The 27,673-nt window shown below is 42.0% G+C and overlaps 1 protein-coding gene across 2 annotated transcripts in view; it reads right to left on the reverse strand.

Moving 5' to 3' along the window:
• The window catches only part of TSHR (thyroid stimulating hormone receptor), a 166,374-nt gene that overhangs the window by 30,072 nt on the left and 108,629 nt on the right, over positions 1-27,673 (reverse strand). Inside the window, exons 5-9 of one of the 2 annotated variants that reach the window (XM_068965187.1) lie at positions 25,624-25,698; positions 24,169-24,246; positions 20,915-20,983; positions 6,727-6,804; positions 6,509-6,578 (exon numbers count right to left, since the gene is read on the reverse strand). In XM_068965187.1, coding sequence (XP_068821288.1) covers positions 6,509-6,578; positions 6,727-6,804; positions 20,915-20,983; positions 24,169-24,246; positions 25,624-25,698 — 370 coding nt within the window. Of the gene's footprint in view, positions 1-6,508; positions 6,579-6,726; positions 6,805-20,914; positions 20,984-24,168; positions 24,247-25,623; positions 25,699-27,673 lie in introns of those variants that run through there. The other variant, XM_068965186.1, reaches the window with a different exon arrangement.

The raw sequence follows: 27,673 nt of genomic DNA on the forward strand, positions 1-27,673 counted from the left end.
CCTTCTACCAGAGTCATCTCCCTAGTAGGGAAGTGAAGTCGCTTAGTCATGTCCGACTCTTTGTGACCCCATGGACTGTAGCCTACTAGCTCCTCTGTCCATGGGATTTTCCAGGCAAGAATACTGGACTGGGTTGCCATTTCCTTCTCCAGGGGATCTACCCAGCCCAGGGACTGAACCCAGGTCTCCCGCATTGCAGGCAGATGCTTTACTATCTGAGCCACTAGTAGGGAAGTGCTCTGAAAATTTCTCAATAGTTGTAAAAAGTAACCTTATCATTAGAGATTTCTTTGACTCAAGTCTTAATCCCCTCTTCTCATACCAATGGCTATGATAGTAAGAGATTCTACTAATCAATAAATATGGATTTGAAGGGAATCAAGGATCCTGTTCAATGGGGTTCTCAAGGCAAGAATCCTAGAGTGGATTGCCTCCTACAGAGGACCACATTTTGTCAGACCTCTCCACTAGGACTGGTCCATCTTGGGTGGTCCTGTACAGCATGGCTTATAGCTTCATTGAGTTATGCCATCCCGTTCACCATGACAAGGCTGTGACCCATGAAGGGGACTTAATCCTAAAGGAAATCAACCCTGAATAGTCACTGGAAGGACTAATGCTGAAGCTCTAGTACATCAGCCACCTGATGTGAAGAGCTGACACCCTGATGCTGGGAAAGATTGAAGGCAGGAGGAGAAAGGGACAACAGAGGATGAGATGGTTGGATGGCATCACCGACTCAATGGACATGAGTTTGAGCAAACGCCAGGAGATGATGGAGGAGCCTGGCGTGCTTCAGTCCATGGAGTCACAAAAAATTGGACACAACTTAGCAACTGAACAACAACAATAAAGTATCCTGAATGGCTGACATAACTCCTTTGGTCCAAAGATTCCTAGGGCTGAAGCAGACCATCCTTTTGTTTTTAACTAGAAGCCAGCACACACACAATTCTAGAAAGGTAATTGTCTACTCTTTCTCTTCAGATTCTCCTGTGACCTTCCCCACAGCTCTCATAGACTGCACAGAATGGCTGCAGGCCCTCTCCTTTGCTGGGCCCCTGGAGACAAGGCCCCTGAAGACTTAGGATGGCTTTGATTGCTTCCCCAACAACCTGATTCACTTGCCATGAGTCTGGCTGGGTGCCCAAGCCAGGCATGGCAAGAAATCTGTTTGTCTTTGCAACTCATTTCTCAGCCCAGAGCAGAGCAACCTAGCAGACAAACCTCCGGTCTTCCACACCTAGGAGGTTCCCTTCCTCTCTGAGAGAGCTGCTCCAAAAAGGAAGACAAGGAACATGAGGCCAATTAGGTCTTTGGGCTCGATTTCCCGCCCTAAGGGGGGCAAGTGCCTGCCAAATAGCCAGGAGGTAGAGAGGAGAGGTCCCAGTGTTGCTGGGACCCAGCTCCCCAGGGCTAATACGGTTGGGACCAAGGCAACAAGGCATGGGGTAAGTGGAAGAGGACCGCAGAACTGTACTGGATTATGAAAACTATGACTGATATTCCATGGTAATCCTTCAGTGGGCCACCCTTCCCTGCTGAGTGAGGCCACATTCCCACAACATGATTTCAACACAGCACACTTTTCAGACACTGTCCTTTAGCCGTCATTGCTCTTAGAATATATCCAGTGTTTTCTTGGGCTTACCTTTGTTCTTCATCTTATCACTTCTGTCTGTCTGTTGGCTTTTTAGCTCTCATCTGAAGCCCATCACTAACACCACCTCCTTTAAAAAGGCCTTTGCTGGTCATCCTAACCAAAAATGGGGTCTCGATTCTCCAAATACTTCTTATGATCCTTTTTACATTAAACTCACAGTTACTTATTCACATTTCTCCTGAATTTGATTGTGACCTCGTTCAGGGCAGAGACTGTGTCTTATTCTTATAATGTCCATGGGGTTTAGTAGGTGCTCATTAAAATGACTGCAGAATAAGTGAGTAATTGAACACCTTGTGTTAGATTAGCTATCTCTCCTTAAAAAGAAAAGAGAAACAGAAGGAGAGAATAAACTAGGAATGACAGAGGACTGGTAGTTTGGACTAAAACTAATTTCATTCTGGTCAAAACTCTTCTGCAGACCGCAACTCAATAATAAATTGAATGGCAAAGCACTCATTTTTTAAAAAATATTTGAACAGGCCCTTAACAAAAGAAAATTAACAAATGGCTAACAAGTACATGAAAAGATGCTCAACATCATCAGAGAAACACAAAATAAAATCACCGTGAGATATTACTTTACACCCACAAGCATGGCTAGAATATAAAAGATTGATAGGACTGTAAACTGGCAAGTAAGAAGCTCATACTTCACTGTTGGGACTAGAAAATGAGACAATCATTTGGAAAACAGTTTGACAGTATTTCCTGTAAAAGTTAAATATACACCTATCCTGTGACCTGACAATTTCACTCCTAGTTTTTACACCAGAAAAATAAAAAATGTGTGATTGTCTATGGAAGATGGAGCAAGAGAGAACTTTCTGGGAGATGAAAATGTTCTAAGTCTTGACTGAGATAGAGTAATATAGTTTTGCCAAGACTCATCAAACTGTACACTTTGAAAATGTGCATGTTATAGTGTATATGAATTATACCTCAATAAAAAAATAATTTTGCCCAGGGTCAACCTAAAAAATCATGTATTCTACCTGCCTGTGGACTTCGGGCATGCTAGAAAGAACCCTGCCACAATTTGTCAGCCATCTAATACATGACCTTGTGAAGAGCATTATTTGAGTCAAAAGAAATACATGAAAGGTTTATTTTTCTCTAAACCCAGATGGCACTGCCATGACTCTTAGATTTTCAAATGATTAATCTGATCAGCTAATAGCAACAATAGTTTATTTTTAAAGTTTGTTTTTGTTGATACCCATAATGCAAGCTCAAGGATATAATCACAGAGATCCTGTCTTCTTGGGAGTTACTTATAATAGTAAGTGGAACAATTATAATAAAGTCCTTATCAACAGTAAGTTAAATGCTTATTAGAGTGAGTTACGTAATTTAGACCTTGGAGGACTCTGGTTATTTATTATGGAAGGCATTACATTTCAGTGTGTTCTTTCCCTTGGGACTTTAAATACCAAGAGCTCCTCTTAAAGGATAAAGGTGGAAAATGAGATCATATATCGATTAAAAAATCAATGAGTAAAAAATGTTATGAAATTAAATTTAAAAGGCTTTTAAGAAACTAGTGAGGATTGGAGATAAGATCTCACTTTAGATGCTGCACCTGTTTTAAGTTAGATTCTTTTTAAAGCAGTGACCTTGAAAAAGGTGGTAAACTACCTGGGCAAATTTGATCATTTTTGTCAACAGAGATGATTGTATTCATTCACAAATACATTTATGAGGTATACACATATTCTAATTCTCTTCTCTTCAGATAGAGTTTAAGATTTTTCAGCTTGGGCTTTTATACCAAATCACAGCCAAAACATGGCTATTTGATATTCAGTTATAATTAATCAAATACTTATTGAGTATTTGCTGTCTTTTTTGAAGTGGGGGGATTACAGAAAGTATGAGACACAGTCAGTTTCCTCTAGGCTCTTCAAGTCTAGTTATGGCAGAAAGTTACAGGGGAAACAAAGTAATGAAGATTTTGAAAAAAAATTTAAGACAGGAGTTAAAATATGTTACAAGACCGTGCATGGTTAGTTAAGAGATGCCTTTTAAGACAGATGCTTGGGATTTGAGGAATGAGGCTGAACTCGCATTCATTTCTTACGTTCCTCCTGTGGGCCTGTCAAATGCTAGTCTCCATTGTCCCCTCTTCCTATGCTTTTGTTGCATTCTTTTAAAATTTAACCTGAGTTCAGTTCAGTTCAGTTCAGTCGCTCAGTTGTGTCCGACTCTTTGCGATATTAAAATAATGCATGGGCCTATGTTTATAAAGCAAATTACATTGGAAACTTACCACACACAGCAGACCTTTGGGCAGCTCTTGGCTGCCTTCTGCTTTCTGATGTCCCGGAAGCAATCACTTTCAATTTTCAGTATTCTTTCCATAATTGAAAATATTGCTGGATTTATTGGGTTTTGATTCACCCACTGACTCCCTTTAGCTCTCTTCCTTCACCCACATACAGCCTCCTGACACTTGCCTCTACTCTCCAGAAATACTTTTAGGACATATTTGGTTATGGCCATTACAAGTATATATTTAGTATTATGGCCATTACTTGTCTATATTTAGTATTATGACTATTACAAGTGTGCACACTGTGATCTCATTTTATTTCTTGTGTAACTTTTTTTGTTTCTTCACAAGATGTCTGTTCCTCCTTGTTTAAAATTTTGCCTATCTTGGTTTGAAGAACCTCTTGCTGAGTCTTGTCACATGCTCTAAAAGTTTTTTAAAATATCTCTCAGCCCAGTTTTTCATAAAGTCTACCCTGTCTGATAATCTATTAGTCCCTTTTTATTTGTAGGCCTTTCTCTTGGAGCCCTCCTTCACCGTTGATGTAGACAACCTGGTCTCAAAATTCCTAAGACTTCCCTTTTGGTCATCCTGGAATTCCATTTGCCTCTTCCCTGTGTGGACCACTAAATTCCCCATTTTTCTTTTTATAGGTCTGTGCTCCCAGAAAAGGGGATTGGGAAATCAAGTTGTTGAGACTTTGCACATCTGAAAATGTCTTTATTTTACCTTCACCTTCGACAGATAGTTTGGAAATTACTACTTTTTCTCAAAATCTGAAGGCTATACTCTGTAGTTTTCTAACTTTCAATGTTATTGCTAAGACTAGATGGCATTCTGATTCTTCAGGCTTCAGAGGTAACAGGATTTTTGTCTCTAAAAGCGTCTAGTATATTCTCTTTATCACAGCATTTTTTTTTTTGTAAGACTGGCTAAAAGTCTATCAATTTTGTTTATCTTTTCAAGAACCAGTCCATGGGATTTTCCAGACAAGAATACTGGAGTGGGTTGCCATTTCCTTCTCCAGGGGATCTTCCTGACCCAGGGATCCAACCCTGCTCTCTCACACTGCAGGCAGATTTTTCAGCATCTGAGCCACCAGCAAACCCCACCCATACATTTAAAAAGATAGGATAAAGACAAATAATACTTTAAAAAAATATTTCACCAAAAATGTCCTTAAATATATTTTACTGATTTTGAAAATTGTTGTTTAACCCTTTCTGATACAGATATTCAGGGTCTGCTTCTGGGTCAGTTTATTTTGGTTTTGGTTTATATTGTTGTCAGTTGAAAGTTACCTCACAAAGACAGATGGTTCCAAATGGAATAGGGCAGGCTTGGCTGTACTTACTAAATTAAGATTCTCATCTCTCAATCCTATTCAGTAATCAAATATGTTTTTATTGAAATTCATATTCTCAGATGTCAGTATAGTTTCTGCAAGCTAAATCTAAAGATGTTTCATTTTCATATATTATGCATGTGGATTTTACCCATTGCAACTCAATTCAAAAGATTTTAAAACATGTTAATATTTGATTTCTGATTTTTAAAAATATTTTTATAAGTGATATTCACTGTTTTCATCAGGAAAATTACATAACTGTAAATGTTTCCAAATACCTGTTTCTAAGACTCTTTCCAAGCACACATTTCTTTACAAAAGCAACAAGTTTCCTCATTCATTAGTGAAATACCACCTTTTATCTCAAAGGAGCAGTTAAAGATGTCTTTAAAAAATATCTTCAAGGTTAAAAAAATCATGGAAAAGGTCAATACAATTTTTTCACTTGTCTTTTTGTAAGAAGAAAAATGCATAATACTTTTAAGTACTTTGCCATGAGTTATCAATGAACCCCAGTGTAGGTATGAGAGATTTTCAGGGTCACTCTGCCCTGTTATATGGAGGCTGTGTGTTAAGAAAGTAAGGCCATAAACCCTTTTAGCTGGGGTGCATTCAATCTTAAAGTGAAGTGAAATTGTTAAAAATTAAAGAGTGAGTGTATATGTCTTCAAGATTGTGGACCACTGACTGTTGCCTTGGGCTGCACCCATTCCCTACTTGATGGAACCTCTTATTTGTAGATGGAAACTTCTTGCCTCTGGTGGATTGTCTTGTGCTTCTCCTGAGTGGCTGTGTTCCACTTTGGCAAGGATGGAACAACTGCTCAAGAACGAAATTCTAAACTAAGACAAAATCAAGGGGAAGAAGAAGGTGGCCGTGATAAAGAGGCTTGTGCGAGACAGAATCAACAGGACTTGATCATGATTAGATACAGAGGATCACTATAAATCAGAGCAAATGCACACATACAATTTTTTCTATGCTGCTTTACAAAGATGTTCACATCTCGTCTTTTCTAGTAAGTTTCCCCCCATGTGAATCAAGCTATTTATATTCTTCCTTCTTACTGCCATACACTGTGCAAAGAACAGTCATTTATCGGCAAAGACTAAGTATCTTCTGACTATTTGTAGACCTTACGCCTGCAAGTGTCAGCTGCTCAAAAATGTCTCTTTTTTCCATAAAAGGGCCTTCATGAATGTCCACACCAAGGTGGCATCAGGCATCAGGATGGCACAGTGGAGTGTGGGACCCTCTGAGTCTCAAAAAACAAGGACTTTCTTCTGAACACTAGCCTATACGGCTGGGCAGAAAAGCACTAGCAGAAACCTTTATCCAAGACAACAACATTCTCTCCCCATAAACATCATCAGGTAATCATCTTAATGGCCCCCTCCCTCCCCTGCACCAAAAGGCAAATGTTCTTCCATATGTCTTACTCACAGCAAGGTTGGTCCACTATAAACTCCTGCAAATGTGTCTTGGTCAATAACTGTCAGGTATTTATTCTTGTTCAGGTAACTAGAAAGAGAGACACACACACAGAGAATGGATTAGGCGAGGTTAAGCAAATTAATATGAATGCCAAAATAAAATGTGAGTGTGGTCTCCTTAGCTATTAACTGTTTTCTAGGAATTTAGACCATGGGGTCACAAAGAGTGACTGAGTGTGTGCATGCGCACACACACACACACGCACACACACAGAGGGATTTAGAAAACATCTTACCTTCTTCTGTCTTAAGCACTCAAAATATTCTAGGTTTCAGTTGTGCAAGGTCTAGATGCATTCATTATGGCTGAAGTCTTTGAAAGTGAATGTGCTTATGCTCTAGTTTACATATTTTAAAGATTTTATATAAGTTGCCCAATTCCCTATTTACCTGGCCAGTGGTGCTTGTGTTTTTTAATCCTCTTCAATACCAACTAAATTTTTGTTTCTCAATACTGATCAATATTTCCATTTACTTTTGCTGCCTGGGCTTATATCAGGTGTTAAAGTGAAGGTGGTGAAGGTGGTGAGTGGTGATGGGGACTGGCAGAGATTCAGACCTTTTATTTGGGGAAAGGCTGCCAGATTTTGCAAGTAAAAATGCAGGATACTAAGATAAACAATGGATAATGTTTTAGTATAAATTGTGTGTATGTGTGTGTGTCAGTTGCTCAGTATAAATAGTTCCCACGTAATTTTTGAAACATTCTTATAGTGAAAGTTTATTTGTTGTTCATCTGAAATTCACATTTAATTGGGTGGTCTGCATTTTCTCTGGCAATTCTGAGCATTGGCAGGTTAAACTGCTAAGATGATAGAACATAGCTTCCATGGAAGGGGTTTGATGGACATTTTGATCTTTCCATTTTGAAAACACTTTGGCATTTGAGGGGAAAATAATTTTGAAGCAAGTTAAGTCATAAAGTGAGCCTGAAAAACAAAATTACCTCTAAATGGATAAAAGCTTTCAAGTATTTTGAAACTGGCTTTTTTCTCCTAGCTGTTTTAGAAAACAAAGTTATCTAAAAAGAAACCAAGTATTATATGTATAAGTTCAGTTCAGTTCAGTTCAGTCACTCAGTCGTGTCTGACTCTTTGCGACCCCATGAATCACAGCATGCCAGGCCTCCCTGTCCATCACCAGCTCCCGGAGTTCACTCAGACTCAACGTCCATTGAGTCCGTGATGCCATCCAGCCATCTCATCCTCAGTCGTCCCCTTCTCCTCCTGCCCCCAATCCCTCCCAGCATCAGAGTCTTTTCCAATGAGTCAACTCTTCCCATGAGGTGGCCAAAGTACTGGAGTTTCAGCTTTAGCATCATTCCTTCCAAAGAAATCCCAGGGCTGATCTCCTTCAGAATGGACTGGTTGGATCTCCTTGCAGTCCAAGGGACTCTTAAGAGTCTTCTCCAACACCACAGTTCAAAAGCATCAATTCTTCGGCGCTCAGCCTTCTTTACAGTCCAACTCTCACATCCATACATGACTACTGGAAAAACCATAGCCTTGACTAGATGGACCTTAGTCGGCAAATATTTTTTATTTCTTTTTAGATAAATATATCTTTATAGATCTATGCATCTTCTTTCTATATATATCTTTATTTCCTTTTAGATTATATATATGTATATATATCATCTCCTTATTATAAATGATCTCCATTTACACGTGTTTAGAATAATTCACCATATAGACAAGTCGGTTTATTGTCAGTGAGTAGTCACCTGTTGGTGCAACATGAATACAGTGGAGACTCTTTGGAGATTCTTTGTTTAGATATAGACAGTGCTTCCATTTTTATGCTTATGGTGCTTGCTCTTCATGATGCAAAATTCTTGAGGATGATGGTTAATAAGAATAATATGACACTGGTATATATAAAATGGATAACCAATAAGGACCTACTGTATAGCACATGGAACTCTGCTCAGTGTTACTTGGAAGCCTGGATGAGAAGAAATTTGGGGGAGAATGGATACATGTATATGTATGGCTGAGTCTCTTTGCTGTCCACCTGAACCTATCACAACATTGTTAATCGACTATGCTCCAACATAAACAGTTAAAAGAAAGAATAGTGTGATACTAGATAAACTGCAAGGACCTACTGTGTAATATAGGGAACTATACTTGGTACAGTTATCTTGGGATAACCTATAATGGAAAGGAATCCGAGAAACTGTATCTATATATATCTCTGACTGAATCATAGTGCTGTACACCTGAAACCTATCCAACATTACAAGTCAACTATACTTCAATTTTTTAAAAAAAGGGACAGTATGCCATGAACACTTAGAGTCAGAAGGATGCTTTCTCCAGAGCCCACACAGAGGACCTTCCCCTCAGTGAACTAGCTGTCCCTCCCTTTCTCTGAATCTCTGCGGGAGACTGAGGACAGGGAGGGCGGCTGTGTCTGTGGCTGAGCTGGGGGAGGCAGCGTCTGTCGTCAGCCAGAAGGCAGAGCAGGAGCAGTGCTTCCGTGAGCTTCGGGCCCCCAGCCCCTCCTGGCCCACCATCCGCGCCCCTCCAGTCCTTTGTCCAGGATGGAACCTGGAAGAAGAGGGGGCAGCCTCAGAGCCACAGAAGGGTCTCCACTGGGACAGCTGGACGAAGAGTTTTACCAACCACCAACCACGTCTCCCTCTCCTGGATGGGAGATGAGGAGTTAACCAAATGACAGATACTGCAGCTCCATAGTCAGTCACTCATTCATGTCTAACTCTTTGCGAACCCGTGGTCTGCAGCACCACAGGCTTCCCTGTCCTTCACCATCTCCCAGAGTTCCTCAAACTCATGTCCACTGAGTCAGTGATGCCATCCAACCATCTCATCCTCTGTTGTCCCCTTCTCCTGCCTTCAGTCTTTCCCAGCATCAGGGTCTTTTCCAGTGCTCTTCACATGAGGTGGCCAAAGTACTGGAGTTTCAGCTTTAGCATCAGTCCTTCCAATGAACACCCAGGACTGATCTCCTTTAGGATGGACTGGTTGGATCTCCTTGCAGTCCAAGGGACTCTCAAGAGTCTTCTCCAACACCACAGTTCAAAAGCATCAATTCTTCGGTGCTCAGCCTTCTTTATGGTCCAACTCTCACATCCACACATGACTACTGGAAAAACCACAGCTTTGACTAGACAGACTTTTGTTGGGCAAGTGAGTTCTCTGCTTTTTAATATGCTGTGTGATCTTATACATCTTTTCTCAAATGGAGGTTCAGACTTCACGGCATTACCACAGTCTGTGATTATCTTGCTTCTTTGTTTACTTTTTCATTGTCTCCCCAATCAGGATGTAAGCTCTCTGTCTTACTCATTGCTATATCACCAATGCCAAGTACAATGCCTCTGTAACTATCTCCTGAATGAAGGTATAAAGGATTGAATCATAAAAGCAATGCACTTTTCCTTCAAAATAATGAGGTGGGCCATGCTAAACTTTCACTGTAAGGAAAAAGTAATAGAGAATCAATCATCATATGGTGTGTTGGCCAATTGACTCCTCAGATGGCAGTGATAAGCAGCCTTGTTTACAAATGCCACAGGGTATGGTCCAGACGTGGCCTCTTCAGGCAATGGCTGGATATCAAGCTCCAGAGCACTGTGAAGTCTAAAAATGGAGGAAGGGGGTCAATTAACCTCATATATGTACAAAAACCCAAGTAAGAGATTACAGCAGCCAGTCTATGCCTTCTGAATGAATGGCTGTCATGTAAGTCTCACTCAAAGACTTCATTTGAACACTGACTCTGCTTCAACTCAGCGTGTCTACAGAGTTCATGGTCAGGGATAGCTAGAGCAGACAAAAGCCAGCTTGGAGAAACAAGAACTGCAGAGAAGATCTTGAACAGCATGGTTTTGTGAAAAGACAACTAACTCAGCACAAGTGCCACAGCGACTCACATCCCCTTTTGTACTCTTTGGACCATGCAATTTGCAGATCACATTCTGTTCCCGGACTGCTGAGAATCAAGTAAGGATTGGTGAGTTCATCTCAGTTTTTCCTCCTCATCTCTGACTGCTGCAAGTGAAAATCGGCCTGCTCTAATCAGTAGAAATTATTGTAAAACTAAATAATTGCTTGTCCAATTCTGCAGTGTTTTCATCGGATATTCAATACGCCCCCAAGGATCAGGAGGCTGGTTGATAAGTGCTACAGTTTACCAGAAATGCTGCAGAGGATTTTAAACTGGGAAAGCCAGCCAGAGTCCAGGAGGGGAGCAGCCGGATGAAGAGAGGGTACAGCCAACTTGAACGGAGATGAACTGAGTTTTGGGGGGAGGCTGCCTTCTCTAAAACCAAGGATTGTTTGTACACTTCATCCCTTAGAAATAATGAGGTGCTTAAAAATGAAACCCCCACTCTGCCATTGGCAGTTTGGAGGCTATCTTCTTATCACAGATGATGATAATACCACGAAGTGTTAACCTTGGGTTCAGATTGCGGATTCTACCTTCCTTCTGAAACAAAGTGGATGGGGTGGGGAAATACGTTTGCAGAAGCCTTAATTAATATTCAAGAAGTGTGGACTTCCATCAGCCCCATGTATCATATAGTGTTCACGGGGAACATCCATTTAAATTGAGTCTTTGACCCTGACTTATCCTGATTCCTCTAGAATCCACAATCTGTAAGCCAGCTTGGGTAAATCAGTCACAAATCTTGGTATTGCTACATGGGTAACCTACTCCAGACAATTATTTCATATGGAGGTTATATCTGTGTGATCAGCTAAACTTCCACAGACAGGGTGAATGTAAAAGAGTAGAAAGTCTTGGAGTCTGAGGTGAAAATAAAGACTTCTTGAAAGGATTTCTAAATACTGGGAAGGGCTTGTTTGAAAAGGACTGGTATCTTCTTTAAAAATAAGAGACGCTGCACCATACGTGTATACCATGCCTTTTTACTCTTTGGAGTATGTATGCCTCTTGGAGAACTTCTTGGAAGAAGTTAAGTTCCTCCTAGAAAAGATATATCCGATTTTTTCATATGGGAGTGGGGGCCAGTGTGGGGAAGGGGAGGGGAGTTAAGAAGCCCCGTGCTGATTTAAGTGCTGTGTATCTCACGGTTACGGAAAAACAGTATAGCCAGGGAAATGAAGATGGTCAGGAGTGAGCTGCGGAAGACTGTCCAACTGATGAACTCAGCACTACAGACACGGCTCACGTTAATCCCCACTGGGCTCACACTGGGCACGCAGCAGCCATTCAGTAAAGACAAGCTGAATAAATACATGAAGGTCCAGGTGCTGGTACCTCCTAGCTCGAGGCACCCTCTACATTATGTTTAGATGAGGACATGTCAGAGGAAGAGGCATGACGTTGCAGCAAGGCAAGTTGTGGGTGCCGCTAAGCTTTGTTCTCTGGGGTGTTTTGGATACATCGCGGCTCGAAGGTAGAATTTCAGCCTGCATTTCCATAATCCCTATAGGGTACCTGTTTATGTTGTGAGACTCTCATGGGAATACTTCTGTGGGGAACCGTGTTTCTCTCTCACAGCATCAGTTATTTGGAAAATTGAAGATTACCCCTGTCCAGCCCTCAGTGCTCCATAAAAGTCCTTTTGGTGGCAGAAATCAGGACTGTTGTTCTTCAGTCGCTAAGTTGGGTGTGACTCTTGAAGACCCCATGGGCTACAGCATGCCAGGCTCCTCTGTCCTCCACTATCTCCTGGAATGGACTCAAATTCATGTCCATTGAGTCGGTGATGCTATCTAATACCTGTCTGTAAACAGTAACAGGTGAGAAAATGCTCAAGGTTTCAATAGGCAGAGGTAAGAGCCAGCCTTGGAGCATATCCTGCAAGCTGTTCAAATACTTACTCCATAAGAAGTAATAGCCTGCCTAATCCTATAATCTTTGCTCTGATCATCTTTTCCCAATGCTCCAAGCTGTGGGGTTTTGCTTGTAATAATGTGTGATGCTAATTAGTACATGGATTGTGTTGACTTCTCTCTCCATAATGACTGGTGTTTCAGTACACCTGTAGCCCATCAAAATGGTATTTTTCTCCTGCCCAAATGTTTACTGTCAGTTGATAGAATTTGACAATAGAAAATACTATACAGAGAATGAAATGTTCTGAGATAAGCAATGCCCTCATGCCTGATGGTATGGAGGGGTGGAAAAGAGGTTCCAAGGAATGAATGTGTGACTTAGTTCAACTTCTGTTGAGCAAGGGATGCTGGTATTATTATTAATTTCACATCTGAGTGATGACAGTGTGCTTGGTTCCATATGAAATCACAGGAATGTGTACTCTCACGCACCAGCCATCACTTTCATGAACTTTTAACTAATTACCCAACTGCTGCTGAGGCATCAGTGCTTATTCTCAATGTGGAATTTGTCCAACTTGGCTGCAGTCATGTTCTTCAGTTACACTAAAAAAAAATAGGTCTTGGTGAGGTCAAATCTGCTAATTTCAGCACACTGACATGAGGCAGATAATGGGGAATAATCACTGTTTTGGATGAGCACTTGTTTAAATTAGAAGTTAAAATACTTTACATCAATAAAATCTTTGAACACTAGTAGGGTAATTATAGAATATTGATGTGTTTACATTAGTTTTAAAGCACAATTCGCACTGAGGCTAGCAGCAACAGCTCCATGTTAAAATCACAAAGTCAGTACTATTTTGTAATTACTATGGAAACCTGACCTCTGTTTTCTCCATCTACAGCTCAGCCCTTAATTTACCTTCCTCCAGTTCCAGGCCTCTTTATCATGATTACTATTTTGATTTTTACCTTGCATTATTAGGATACCTTTTATGGAAGAGAATAAAGCTAGGAAAAATTTAGTTTCTATCAAGCAGGAATTAAGAACTTACAGTAGAATGAATAGATGGAACATTTAGTTTATAATAGGAACAGAGACTAAGTTTAGATTTCAAATACTGATTGGAAAAAAAATCTTTGTTTTATTTTATGATTGAATGTGAACTTTCAAACCCTAAAATATTTTTATCCAGATACTTCTTATCTTTATCCCATGCTAGCCATTTAACCTTTACTAAGAACTGGGAGAAACAGACTACATATTTCGTGACACAGTGGTCATCCTCACTGAATACCTACATCTAGATCAGTTCAGTTCAGTTCAGTCACTCAGTCGTGTCCAACTCTTTGCGACCCCATGGACTGCAGCACGCCAGGCCTCCCTGTCCATCACCAACTCCCAGAGTTTACCCAAACTCATGTGCATTGAGTCAGTGATGCCATCCAACCATCTCATCCTTTGTCATCCCCTTCTCCTCCTGCCCTCAATCTTTTCCAGCATCAGGGTCTTTTCCAATGAGTGACCTCTTCCCATCAGGTGGCCAAAGTACTGGAGTTTCAGCTTCAACATCAGTCCTTCCAATGAATATTCAGGACTGGTCTCCTTTAGGATGGACTAGTTGGATCTCCTTGCAGTCCAAGGGACTTGCAAGAGTCTTCTCCAGCACCACAGTTGAAAAGCATCAATTCTTCGGCACTTAGCTTTCTTTATAATCCAACTCTCATATCCATACATGACCACTGGAAAAACCATAGCCTTGACTAGACGGACCTTTGTTGGCAAAGTAACATCTCTGCTTTTTAATATGTTGCCTAGGTTGGTCATAACTTTCCTTCCAAGGAGTAAGCGTCTTTTAATTTCATGGCTGCATCTAGATCAGAGTTTCACAAACTGTGACTATGTGGTCACATTCTACTTGCCACCAATTTTTATAAATAAAGTTTTATTGAGACATGGTGACACTCATTTGTTTATGAATTGCCTGTGGCTGCTTTCATGCTACAGAGCCAGAGTTGAATAACTGTGACTGAGATCTCATGGCCCACAAAGACCAACCTATTTTTTATCTGCCCCTTGCCAGAAAAAGTTTGCTGATCTCAGCTCTAGACTTCTAAAAATCAAGGAAAAAATGATTTCAGTTAAGAAATATTTCCTGCATTTGTGAAACCCTTCCAAATCTTACATTAAAATGTCCAGAAAGTATGTGAAAATGATGCATTGATTCTTTTCTATGTTTCAAGGGATAGTAGTGACTAGAACAGATTGTTAATTCCGGGAATCGGTGAATTAAAATCCACTGTCTTCAACAGAAAAACCCTCTCCCATCAGCCAAGGCTCTCACAGAGCCTACGATATGGTCTGAGAAGAAACCTGGTAGGAAGGTAGAAACAGTCTCCCTTCATAACCTCTTCATAGATTTAACTTCAGAAGACCCCAGGATGATCTGAAACTTTACTGCTACTGCTAAGTTGCTTCAGTCGTGTCCAACTCTGTGCGACCCCATGGACTGCAGCCTACCAGGCTCCTCTGTCCATGGGATTTGCCAGGCAAGACTACTGGAGTGGGTTGCCGTTTCCTTCTCCAATGCATGAAAGTGAAAAGTGAAAGTGAAGTCGCTCAGTTGTGTCCGACTCCTAGCGACCCCATGGACTGCAGCCTACCAGGCTCCTCCGTCCATGGGATTTGCCAGGCAAGACTACTGGAGTGGGGTGCCATTGCCTTCTCCGATCTGAAACTTTCTTAGCTCTTATATCCTCCATAGCCTGCCTCTTGAATAGACCTTGTTAAATTCACCTGCCTCCCAACAAGGCAGTCAGTCTATCAGAGATTTTTCGAGTGTTTTTGTTGTTCAGTCTCTCAGTTATGTCTGACTCTTTGCAATCCCGTGGACTGCAGCACACCAGGCTTCCCTGTCCTTCACTATCTCCCAGAGTTTGCTCAAACTCACATTCACTGATGCCATCCAACCGACTCATTCTCTGTCTTCAGTAGCTTTCCCCAAAAAGTATTCTGTGGCATGCCAGTCCAGAGAGAGGCTCCTGGAACCAAGACCTCCTTAAGAAGCTCTGCATACTGTATCCTCTTATTGTGTGTGTGTGTGTGTGTATGTGTTCAGTTGTGTCCAACTCTGCAACCCCCACGGGCCCGCCAGGCTCCTCTGTCCATGGAATTTTCCAGGCAAGAATACTAGAGCCGGGTGCCATTTCCTACTCCAGATCCTCCTACTGGATACTAGTAATTCAGATTCTTCTATCAAAAGACCTAAGAGGTCCAGCTGTACACTTTATTTAACTTCATAAGGTCATGAACAGCTTTTAAGAAGTAAGCCTCATTAATTTATTATGGAAAGAGAGTTCAAGGAACATAGTTTGGGAAATGCACTCCTTTATCCCAACCCAATTTATTCTCTTACCACAAAGGCTGGGAAGAAATTGGGATAGGAATTATGGTTCCATTGTTAGTTTTTCTTTTTTTATTCAATACAAAATATATCTATACTTTCTTGATATTCTGCAGCTGACTTTATGTCCAAACTGTAAAATAACAGGCTACCGGATTACACCCAGATCCTCTTAGCACAGTAGTCTGCCAATAAAGGAAGATTCACTCTGGAAACCTCCTGAAGTGTCTGTGGAGTTCTCTAAACATGACCAAAAGGCCAGTTATGAGCAGGCATGAAATGTTTTGAAGCAAAACGGTGAACATACATGGACTGATTTTAGTCCCGATTCTTTGAATTTAATAACTTTTGATCATGCCCACCTCTTCATCAAGGTGTCCCTCACTCAAACCTCATCTGGAAGGTGGTTGAGTGGGTAACCTTGCTGCATTGGTAAAGCCAGACTCTCACTGACAAATAACACTGGTGCTTGGTGTAACTGTTCTGTGAAACTTTCACTGGTTGTATCTTAAGTCTTGAGTGATCTCCTTTCTCCAGCATGAGTCCAGTCCTCTATAAGATCTACAGATCTGCAGGATCTTTTAGTTTCTGTGTTTCACGTCTTTAACAGACTAAGAAGGATACATATTATCATGGGCTATGAAGCAAGTAGCAACAGCTAGAGGAATCGGGTGTCCAAGCCTTAGAGGTGGCTGGTAAGTCAGCAGCAGTGAATCCCAGCAGAGCACAGGGGAAGGAGTCTTGAACTAGGGGTTCCAGGTCCTGGCTCTGGCCTGGCAACTAGATAGCTCTATCAAATGTAAAAAGCCACATTAAAAAAAAAAGTCGTGTGTTTATTTATATTTTTGGCTGCACTGGGTCTGCATTGCTGTGTGTGGGCTTTCTCTAGTTGCGGCGAGCGGGGTCTACTCTTTACTTGGGATGTTTGGGCTTCTCTTTGTGGTGGCTTCTCTTGTTGTGAAGCATGGGCTCTAGGGGGCTGGGGGCTCAGTTGTCATGGCACAGGGCTTAGTTGCTCTGTAGAGGCATTTAGGATCTTCCTGGACCTGGGATTGAGCCTGAGTTCCCTGTACTGGCAGGTAGATTCTTAACCACTGAACCACCAGAGAAGTCCAGCTTCGGTTCTTGACCTTTGCATAAAGCAAAGGCTGGACTTACCTGAGGGGACTTCTAAATTCCCATGCTCTGGCTACACTTAGACCAACTAAACCAGAATATCTGGTGGTAAAATCTAGGTATCAGTGCTTCCAAATCTCTTCAGGTGATTCAAATTGGTAGCCGGTACTGAGAACCTTGCTCTGCAGAACTTAAAAGTCTGAATTTTATACCCAAATCTCTTGTCAGATACCTGAGAGTGATTGAGGGTGATATTGTCCAGTGACTAAACATGGTAAGATGAGGAAGCAAATAATTGAGAGCACGGATCCTCATAGAAAGTGAAGTCGCTTAGTCATGTCCGACTCTTTGTGACCCCATGGAGTATAGCCTGCCAGGCTCCTCCGTCCATGGGATTTTCCAGACAGTAATACCAGAGTGGGTTGCTATTTCCTTCTCCAGGGGATCTTCCTGATCCAGGGATTGAACCCGGGTCTCCCGAATTGTAGACAGACATTTCTCAACCGTCTGAGCCACCAGGGAAGTCCACAGATCCTCATTTTGGGGATTACAATCATTTGCGTATGGAAAAACAAAAGTTTTAGAAATGAATTATTATATATTCAAGGTTGGTTTCTTGTCCTTCTTATCCAGAATTCCAGAAAAGTAATTTGGATTCTGGCAAATCTGGGTTCAGCTGGATATGGTGGATAATTCAGAGCCATGTGACTAGCTCTCATCTCCCTAACTGAAAGGTTCTTCACTGTCCCTTTTGAGCATTTGCTAATGTGGTTCTCTGTTGCCTTAATGCTAACATTGTGATGACCCTGATGTCCCTAATGGTGTGACAGTCTTCTGAAATCTCTGTACCCTAAGTATCTACAAACTGACTTAATTATTTTGAGAAGTCCCAATTCCCCACTTCATTCATAGAAAATTTGAATTGGGAAGATTATTGCCCTAAGGGTCATGGCTTTCTAGGTATAAAGAGGAAAAATATTTGGTTAAACTCATGCAATGTTAAAACTGAATGCTAATAATTTTTTAATGTGATAGCTACAGAAAATCATGCTTCGGTCTCCAAGCAAGGATTGTTAACGTTATTTTCAATCTGAAATACATATTTTGGATTGGGTACATTTCTCCCCAGTATACTCTGACCCTTGATATTGCTGCCCTCAAGTTGAGGCCACTGGAATGTGTGTTTGGTGTGGGCAGGGAGTACATTGGTCTTGTTCATCTTGGTATCACACAGTTCCAGGATTGTTGAGGGCTTTCTCCGGTGGCTCAGCAGTAAAGAATCTGCCTGCAGTGTAGGAGCCACAGGATATGTGGGTTTGATCCCTGGATTGGGAAGATGCCTTGGAGGAGGGCATAGCAACCCACCGCAGGATTCTTGCCTGGAGAATCCCAAGGGCAGAGGAGCCTGGTGGGCTACAGTCCATAGACTCGCTAAGAGTCAGACATGACTGAAGCAACTTAACACACACACAGGGTTGTAAAAGGTGTTCAATAAATGTGTATAAAAATAAATGAAGGATTGTGTGAGATGTGTCCATAAAGTTAAGATAGAAGTAGGGTCTCTCCAATACTATAAATAAGTTTGATGTATAAATATTCACATTACTCCTTTGAGTCTTTTCAGACTTACCCTGTAGTTATGTTTTGGGTTTTTTGAGGGGTTATTTTGGCCACACCACAGAGCATGTGGGATCTTAGTTCCCCAACCAGGGATTGAACTCACTCTGCCTGCAGTGGAAGGGTGGAGTCTTAACCACTGGACCACCAGGGAAGTCCCTGTAATTATATATTTAAACAAATGACTAACATCAACCTGAATGAGCCCACAACTAGACAGTCTAGAGAAAGGTACTCGGATCTTCACTTGATAAAAACTACTAAGAAATCCAAAAACCTGGTAAAGAGTGAGACCCCACTTCAAATAGAACTCAGGGAGTAACACCAAGGTATAAAGACTTTGAACTTATTAATATATATTGTACAGGTTATTTCTGCCACCTGTTCAAGTGTGGTCAATGGACTAGCAGCATCATATTACCTGGAAGCTTGTTAGAAATGCAGAATCCTGGAGCTCACTCCAGATCTACGTAAATCAGATTCTGCATTTTAAGAAGACCCTCCCACCCCCAATGCTCTATATGCTCAGTAAAGTTTGAGAAGCATCATACAGCAGAAGAGATCTAGAAACAGAGGTCTTCAGATTTTGCAGTAATCATTTTCCAGAATAAAACAACTGTGCATGAAGTGTTTAAAGAGGGGGGCGCAGAAAAGATGAAATTACAGAAATGAACTGGCAAATTTTTAAAAAAGCAAACAGAACATCTGAAGTTGAAAAAAATACAATTGTTTAAAAATACTCAATAAAATGTTATAAAACAAATCAAACCCCTGGGAGCCTGCCTTGAGGTTCTCTCCTCTGCAGAGGTTTGCATTTGTTTCCACCAGGAGCCCAGAGGTTCTACTAGCGTGGTCCCACTCTGGCTCTCATCCAGGTTCCCTGAATTGACCCAGGGGTCTCAGGCTTGCCTCACTTCGCCTGACTGAAATCTCGTCTCCTGGCACCGTGGATGCCGGCAGCTGTCCAAGGGAACTGCACCTTCTCTATCTACCCACCACTGTGGTTTTAGCTACTGCTTCATTACTTTGTTTCATTTCCCTCCCTTCGGAGCTATGGCATAAAATATAAAACTTTTAAATGTGTGATCTAGTTGTTTCATAGTAGCAGGGCCCTACAAATTACTTAGCCCACCATACTGTAGAAAGCAGACTCTACAAAAGCTAATTGTCATTTACTAGCTATGGTGTTAAATCACACACCAGTATGGCTGAAGCAGTCTACCAGGTCTTGGACACAAAGCATGCCCTGGCACAGATGCCGGGGACCACAGAGACCTGATAGACTATCTTTTTTGCTTACATCCTATTCAGGGCATAATTCATTTACAGTGAAGGCAAAATCGGGATATGGCTTTTCAGCTCTTTCTGAATGAATCAAATATAAACTGACACCTTTCCTGAAAACATGTCAGAAAAAAACTAAGTGAAAACCCTCTTGGTCTGAATAGCATTGGACTTAATTAAGACCCTCGTTTACTTCATGGACCTAGCCTGGAGTCCTGCCCTCAAGGCCGTAGGTGCCAAGCTTTGCACCAATGCCACAGAAGCGGAGCCCAGAACCAAGGACACCTCTGAAGCTGACAAGCCCCTTTGTAACCTTGCCCAAAGCCCCCTAATCATCACTAACAAGCTCCCTGACTCCCAATTAGGCAAAGATGCCCACTCCAGCAGGCACCCTATAGCGCCCCAACCAATCACCTAACACCAACCTTCCAGCAGGAATTTTGTCTTGAGGCTATTAAAACTGGCTACTAACCCACGAAAACTGTCAGCTTTCTCTGGTCTGTCAGAGGTTAGCTCGCTGTGCTCGCAGTGCCCACTTTATTTTTGCTCTTCTTAATAAACTCACTCCTTTCTGAAACGCTCTGTCTGAAAATTCTTCTCAAACCTGTGCTAGGACTGCCTCGAAACCTAGTAGATGAATATTTACACACAAACACATACACACTCCTACTAGGTAATTGAAGGTGACACTATGGTTCTCCATTTTATTAAAGATAAAGGCTTTGGGATTTAGAATTGGAGTCAATGTAAGTATCCACTAAAAGCTGGCTCTTGCAGAGTTTCTTAACATCATCCCCAAGTCTTGCTCTAACTAACCCTGGGGTTGAGGAATGCTCTGGGGGAACCCATCTCTAGCAGAATTCTGACCCACTGAATGGTCCTTTTTGGAGCTACTGGAGGTGTAGGGTAAAAATAATGGTTTTCATGGCAACCCTTGACTTACACAGCATCCAGCTTTGTCCCGTTGAAAGCATGTCCTTGGATTGAAGTAAAGCCATTGTTGTATAGCTTCCTATAATCAACAGAGAGAGAAGAAATCAGTGACCTATGAGAGGCAGTGCTGGCCCTTGGGTCGGGCTTCATTTTTTCAGTGCCAGAAATGTGCATGAAGTTTCTCAGATCCCATCTATGAGCCCTACAAGAAAACTTTACCGTATGTCTTTACTGGGACATGGAATAATATTTTCTAGTTTGAGTCCTCATCCTCCAGACTTGGCTCCTGTTTCTCAGAAGCAGACTCACTTTGATGAACAAAGATTTGCAATCATTAAAGACTTCTTAAAAAACATTCTACATATACTCAAAAAATAGTTTTAGGAGTTAACCCAATGTCAAAGATGGAGAAATAAGTGCTGTTTGTTAAGAAGAGCACTTTAAAAGACATCATTCATCTGAATGCATAGGTTTTATATTTTAAAATGTTATTTCACATTTATATTCATGTTTTTAATCCTCAGGGCTTACCACAGATTAAATGCTTAATTAAATGGTTGAGAACTGAATTAAACTGACCTTTAAAAACAAATCTAAGAAAGTAGATAGACCTTGGGCTTTGGGGAAATTTTAATATTTTTAACTTGCTACCGTGTTGCTGCAATTAATTAATTTATACAGGGATTCCGAGGGCTGGACCGAAGCATTGTTGCCTGCATTTCCTAGTCAGGTTGAGAAGTGGAGGTTATCTACCAAAGCCGCACTGATGCACAGCTGTCCAGAATCAGGATTTCTGAATTCCAAAGCAGTTCTTCCCACCCACCAAAAGGGCACAAAGCCATGGGAGGTCTGGTCTGCACAGGGTTGCAGCGGGGGCTTCCTGGGAGCTATCGGCTGGAGATGAGAGAAGGCTGTCAGGACCAGTCAGGCACAGCTAGTGGCGATTTAGGGGAAGTCTGGAAACGACTGTAGTCTGCCTCCTGTGAACTCGAAACACAACAAGAAGCACGCAGGAGACTGCAAATCTAGACTGAGACCTGGGTCTGTCATTTCACCGTAGGTGATCCTGAGAACTTCTCAACCTCAATTATCCTCAGTTTTCCTTGTCTGTCAAAGTATGATCAATGGATACCTCATCAAGAGGTTGCTGGGAGCACAGGGTAGCCAGACATTTAACACAGTGAGGTGTGGATGCTTACAAGAAGACTGTGTTAAAAGGTCTTCCGAGACCTGAGAACTTGGATTTACCTTAGGTAGTTGTGGAGAACTTATCCTGTTTGTTGGTCTGTTTTGTTTGAAACAGTTACATAGTGAGTTTAATTCTAGCTTGAAGGTGTCCTGGGTAAGGACCGCAATGCACAGGGACGCTCAGCACCGAGCTGGGAAATGTAAGTAATTTTTATACATAAGTTAATTTTTCCTGAACTAGAGTTCTTGAATGAAGATGTGAGAACTCCTAATTTTGGCATTTCTGTTTATCCAGGATTGGTTGAGAGACCTAGACAATAAAAATGTTCTTTGTTGGAGTTACATTTCAGAAGATTAAATAACAATCTTACTGGACATGTAGGTCTCAAAAAGGGAAATTAGTGAAGGAAAAAAAAACATAGTAAGGAAGGAACCAAAGGTGCAAATTTTCACTGAAACTCTATCCTACCAGGAAGATGGGTACAAATTTTGCTGTTGGACACATACCCTTTCGTGTTTACAGTTTTTTTGAGCATGAGCTTCAAAGAAGCAAGGGCTTTTGCAGAAATGTAGAAATAGCCATCTGAAAAGGTAGTAGACCAGCCGTGGCATCCCCACTTCTAGATTTTAGGAAAGTTGAGGTTCCCTCATTCAGAGGTTTATCAAATGTCTATCAGGCCCCAATGCTGGGTGTGAGAGAAAGACCAGGCTCCAATGGAGAGGGCTGCTTGTGATATGAGTCCTTAGAGAAAAACACCGAAAGGTGGAGGTAACGTTCTATAAGGAAACTGAGACTGGTGTTTATGTATGATACGTGGCCAATGGCACAGGGGAAGCTTTTACAGGAGATGCAAATGGCCTTGAGGTTTGGAGCTGAGCAGACTAAACCCCAGTCTTTGCTGTGTGGTCAAATGAAAGGGTGGCTAAGGAGCCTCTTGTTTCTTTGAGAAAGCGCTCCTCCTGTTTGGAGAAGGACAAACTGAAACGCTCCACTCTGAGTAGAGTTCCAGAGGTTGAGATTGCTTCACAGGGTCAAGACTGCTGGCCCGAGACTGCTTCGAAACAGCCCTTCAAAGAGTTGTGTGGAGTCTTGGATCAATCTTGCTGGAGGATAGTTCGATCAGGTTTGGATACATTGATGAAGAAGATGCAATGTGACCCAAGAAAGGAAGCTGGATAACAATCCATGCCAAACACCCACTGAGCCTGAACGTGAACAGTGGTACTGAGACCAGTCAGGTGGGGATTGTTTGATGAAGCCCCAACTTTACTTTGTGGTTAATTTGACCAAAGAAGGGAATTCTTTATAGCCTGGGAAATTAACTTATCTTTTATACCACTATGAGATCTCCTTCCTGAGAACATTTTGCAAATTTCCCCAATAAAGCATTTCCTTTTGAACAACTCAAGAGCAGAACCCATTCAAACTCTGGAAAAAATGATGATATAGAGAAGGACTATGTTTTCTATCCAATATCCCATCATAGGAGCTTAGTAGTAGTTAGTGATGACACAGCTGAAGTATGAGTGCAAAGCATTAAAAGCCCTTATTAGGAGCACTGTTTTCTAGCTCAGGGACCTTGGGACAGTCACTTAAATTTGCTGTAATCCGATTCTTCCTCTGTTCAATTGAGATAATGGATACATGATATTGTATTTTAAGGCCTGCAGGCTAAATCTGGCCCACTGCCTGCTTTTGTTAATAAAATGTCTTTGGAACATAGCTGCTGTGCTCATTAGTCTATGTATTGTGGATGGCTGCTTTTGCCTTACAATGGCAGCATTGAACTGTTGCCACCAAGGCCATGTGGTCTGGAAAACCTGAATGGCCATTCACAGATAGAGTGTGCGGGCCACTTCTGTAAGAGACTACCCTTTGTCTTGCTGCCTAAACCACTCTGTCAGCTGCAGAGCACCATGCCATAAGGTGCCACTCTTATTTAACTGTGTGTAGACCTTGACAGACCAAAGAGCAACATACTGTATGGCAGTGTGGTTCTTGGATGGCCTGCGGGAATATGACAGTGACCCAGATAAAAATTCCAGAGTTGGAGGAGTGGAACTGCCCATACTCACAGTGTCAAGGTTTCGTTGCTCAGGCCCTGAAAAGCATTCGCAGGGACTGAAGTCATGTAAGGGTTGTCTGTAATTTCACTGTAAGAGAAGAACAAAAACACTTGATGGAAAAAAAACACCTCTGGAGCTGGGTTCTTGCTGTATATATGCACCTAAATATATAACCTGACATGATTCCATTTTATCTTATTTCTTTTTAGGTGTTGTTGACTCTTCTTAGCTGCTGGTGGCTCGGAGGTCCAGTGAGGTGGTGAGAGCTGACCTAGGCGGACACGCACTTAGAGCCCCACCTGTGCAGTGAGCTAGTGAGCTCTGAGTGTGGGCTGAGGTTCCTGAAAGTCCTCATGTGCAAAGGGAGGACTCACGTGACAAATACTGTATCCAGAGCAACTCGTTTCCTCAGTGTGTGGAACCCCCGAAAAGGGTCGATAGAATGGGATCGATGGGTTTCATTTCATGATTATTATTAACGTGTCACTCACTTGAAAAACGCTGCCAGGCAGATGCTCCTGGAGAACTTTCTGTGTTCTAGTTGCTGGAAGATGGGATATACTTTGAACAGAGCTCTTCTGCAGCAAAGGAGCATGGGCTTTTTTTTTTTTTTTCCTAGCAAAATCCCAAGAGTTTGGATCCTATCATTTTCGTGATATATTTTGCTGATGCCACAGTACAAAACTCAACCTGTAACTCTCTCTCTGCATATGTCCTTTCATGCCTGTACAACTAGTAAGACACTTGACTATGTCACAGGGTTTGGAAAAGAGCACTTGTCCCCAAACAGAAGTCCCAGGAAGTGGTTGGGGACCACTCATGACCGCTCCTGGGACCCTCCTCAGACCAAATCCCTTAGGTTTTCTATTCCTCGGCTTCCTCGTTTGTATAGGGTAACAACTATAACTTCCTTTTATGCCTTGTAAGGTGGTTAAGAGGAGCAAACGTGATAACACATGGGAAAGTGTTTGAAAAGCTATGTGAAAAATAAAGTATCCTCAATATCATCAAATTTCCTTCTATTCAGTCACTCCCATCAGCAAACGCTCATGCCACAGTTTCTCCCATTTAGAAAAAAAAAAAAAAAAAAGAGACCCATTTCTCCTTATTCCATGTGCTCCAACTACTGAGACATTTTTCTGCTTCTTTTTAATAGTGAAACTTCCTGAAAGAGTTCACCATCTCTAATCCCCCCTTCCGAATCTCTCTTGAGCTCACTCCAAACAGACTTCTCCACCCAGAGAGTCCCGCTTTTCAGAATCCCAGTGCCCCGTATTACCAAACCCAGTGGGCATTTCTCAGTCCTCGCCTGACTTCATTCATCAGGGCGATTGTCACAGATTACCACTGCTCCCTCCTCGAAAAAACTGCTTCACTTGGTTCCAACCCACATCTGTGGCTGCACCCTAATTCTTGTTAGCGACAAGTAAAATACTGCCGAATATTGCCTGTGGGCACACTTACAGTATGAAGAATACATCAGTGGAATAGATTTTGGTCAGGTCGGGGAATACTCTAAGTCCAGTGTTGAAAATGCCACTACAGTACATGGGAAAGAAGAAAAAAAGAATAGAAACAAGGTAAGAAACCAACGCGTAGGAAGTAGAATAATGTAACAGCTGAACGTGTTCTGACGTCAGACGAGGATCAAATCCTAGCTCTTTTGTCAATTATCTGAGAAACCATGGCAAGTTCCAGCCCTTGGATGGGACGATGCTCCTCAAAGTACGAGAATTTACCCACTCCAACAGCGTCAATACATCTGTTCTGTTTAGGAAAGTCTGGGGATTGTTTGAGCCACGTGGGATTCCTAGAAACAGGAATTCAGGTTTCTCTGTGTGTGTGTGTGTGTGTGTGTGTGTGTGTGTGTGATTCCCTTGTTTTAACTGGAGGACATGATGCATGTGTCGGGGGAAGGGAGGGTGGAATAAGGGAAGGATGCAACAGGAAGACAATCTAATTACCGACTCCAAGCCAGGCTCCCTTTTGCAAACTCTACCTTATATTGTGTTGGTTATTTTACCAAGAATGATACTCCCTTGGCAGCCTCTTGAGAATACCACGGCAGCAGTACCATAAAAAAATGTTCAGACAAACAAGGAAATCAGTCAAAGACAACGTCTTCACTCTCCAAAGCTTGTATCATCAGGGCAAAATGTCAAGATAAAAATGTGCATAAAACAGCATGAATATAAAAGCCCAGGCTCCGGATGCCTCCCAGGCTTAGCTGGTCTAACACTGTTGTACCTCCCAGAACACAGGCAGTAGAGTTGCGCTTTGTTTGAGAGCCTTGGCATGCCTTGCTAAGAACTCGTCGCTGCCAGCAAACCTTTATAGAAAGTCTCCAGCAGAGAAAACTCTAGTCTCTATGGTGCCCCTTCTAAGGCAAATTCTGACCTGATTCCTAGAGGGGAAGGCACATGATTTGAAGAGCAAGCAGGAGCCTGAGGTCTCAAAAAAGCAAATGGGAAGCTCCAAATAACCAAGGAGAGAAGTAACATTCCATAAGGGATATCTGAAGAACGGTAAATAAACTCATTCAATTGCAACAGTGGTTCATATGGAAGAGCAGGGGGCAAGAGCCTGAGAGTTAAGTGGGGACCGTATTGGAAAGGGCTGGAAATGCCATCTTAGGGACTTGGACCAAGATCTCTTCATACTTCAAAACCCCAACGAGCCCATCTCCTTTTTGATGCCTCCTGTAATTACCTGCACCCCCAGATAAAGGTATGTAGCTCTCATTTGTCACTTCCCACTATTCTTCTAGGAGAGGAACTTTTCAATTCCACATATGAATCTTCCTTTAAAAAATGGTAAGCTTCTTTGAAGGCAAGGACAACATTTTATTATCCAGCATGTTCCCCACCAAGCCTTGCACAGACTCGGGAACCTGATGTCTACTCATGAAAGAGTTGCTGAAGGATTGAAGCTCGGAGTCCACACAGGAGCAATTACCCTGTGCTGTAAGTTGTTATTGGGCTTCCCTTGTGGCTCAGCAAATTTTTATTACTTCCCAGATACCCCGTCAGCCACATATCCATCCGTGTCCTCTTCTGTTCCCCTGGTGTCTCCCACCCCTACCTCTTCAACACTGAACTATTTTCCATTCCCCAAATAAGCCACGCGGTTCCACACTTAACGTGTCTTTATCGTGCTATTCCACCCACCTGTATTTCTCTTCTCCCCCTCCTGGGTAACCTCTACTCATCCTTGAAGACTTATTGCATGAAATATATTTGGATATATACTTTTATTTAAAGTCCCTAGATGGCAATGAATTAATATGTGAATAGTGATTGTTTCTGGGTATTGGGATGAAGGTTAACTTTTTTTTTCCTTCGTAATGTTTTCACGTCCTAATCTTTCAGAGCCCATATGAGCAGAAAAGGAGGCAAGAAGGGAGGGTGCCCAGAGGACCTGCGCGTGTGCACACACGCACTGAGCATGCTTGGTTGAGCAGACAGGCAGTGAAGTAAGAGGACGGAAACGTGTGGTCCCCGCTCTCACTGAGACT

This window comes from Capricornis sumatraensis, chromosome 2 (genome assembly GCF_032405125.1).
Source record: "Capricornis sumatraensis isolate serow.1 chromosome 2, serow.2, whole genome shotgun sequence".
NCBI lineage: Eukaryota > Metazoa > Chordata > Mammalia > Artiodactyla > Bovidae > Capricornis > Capricornis sumatraensis.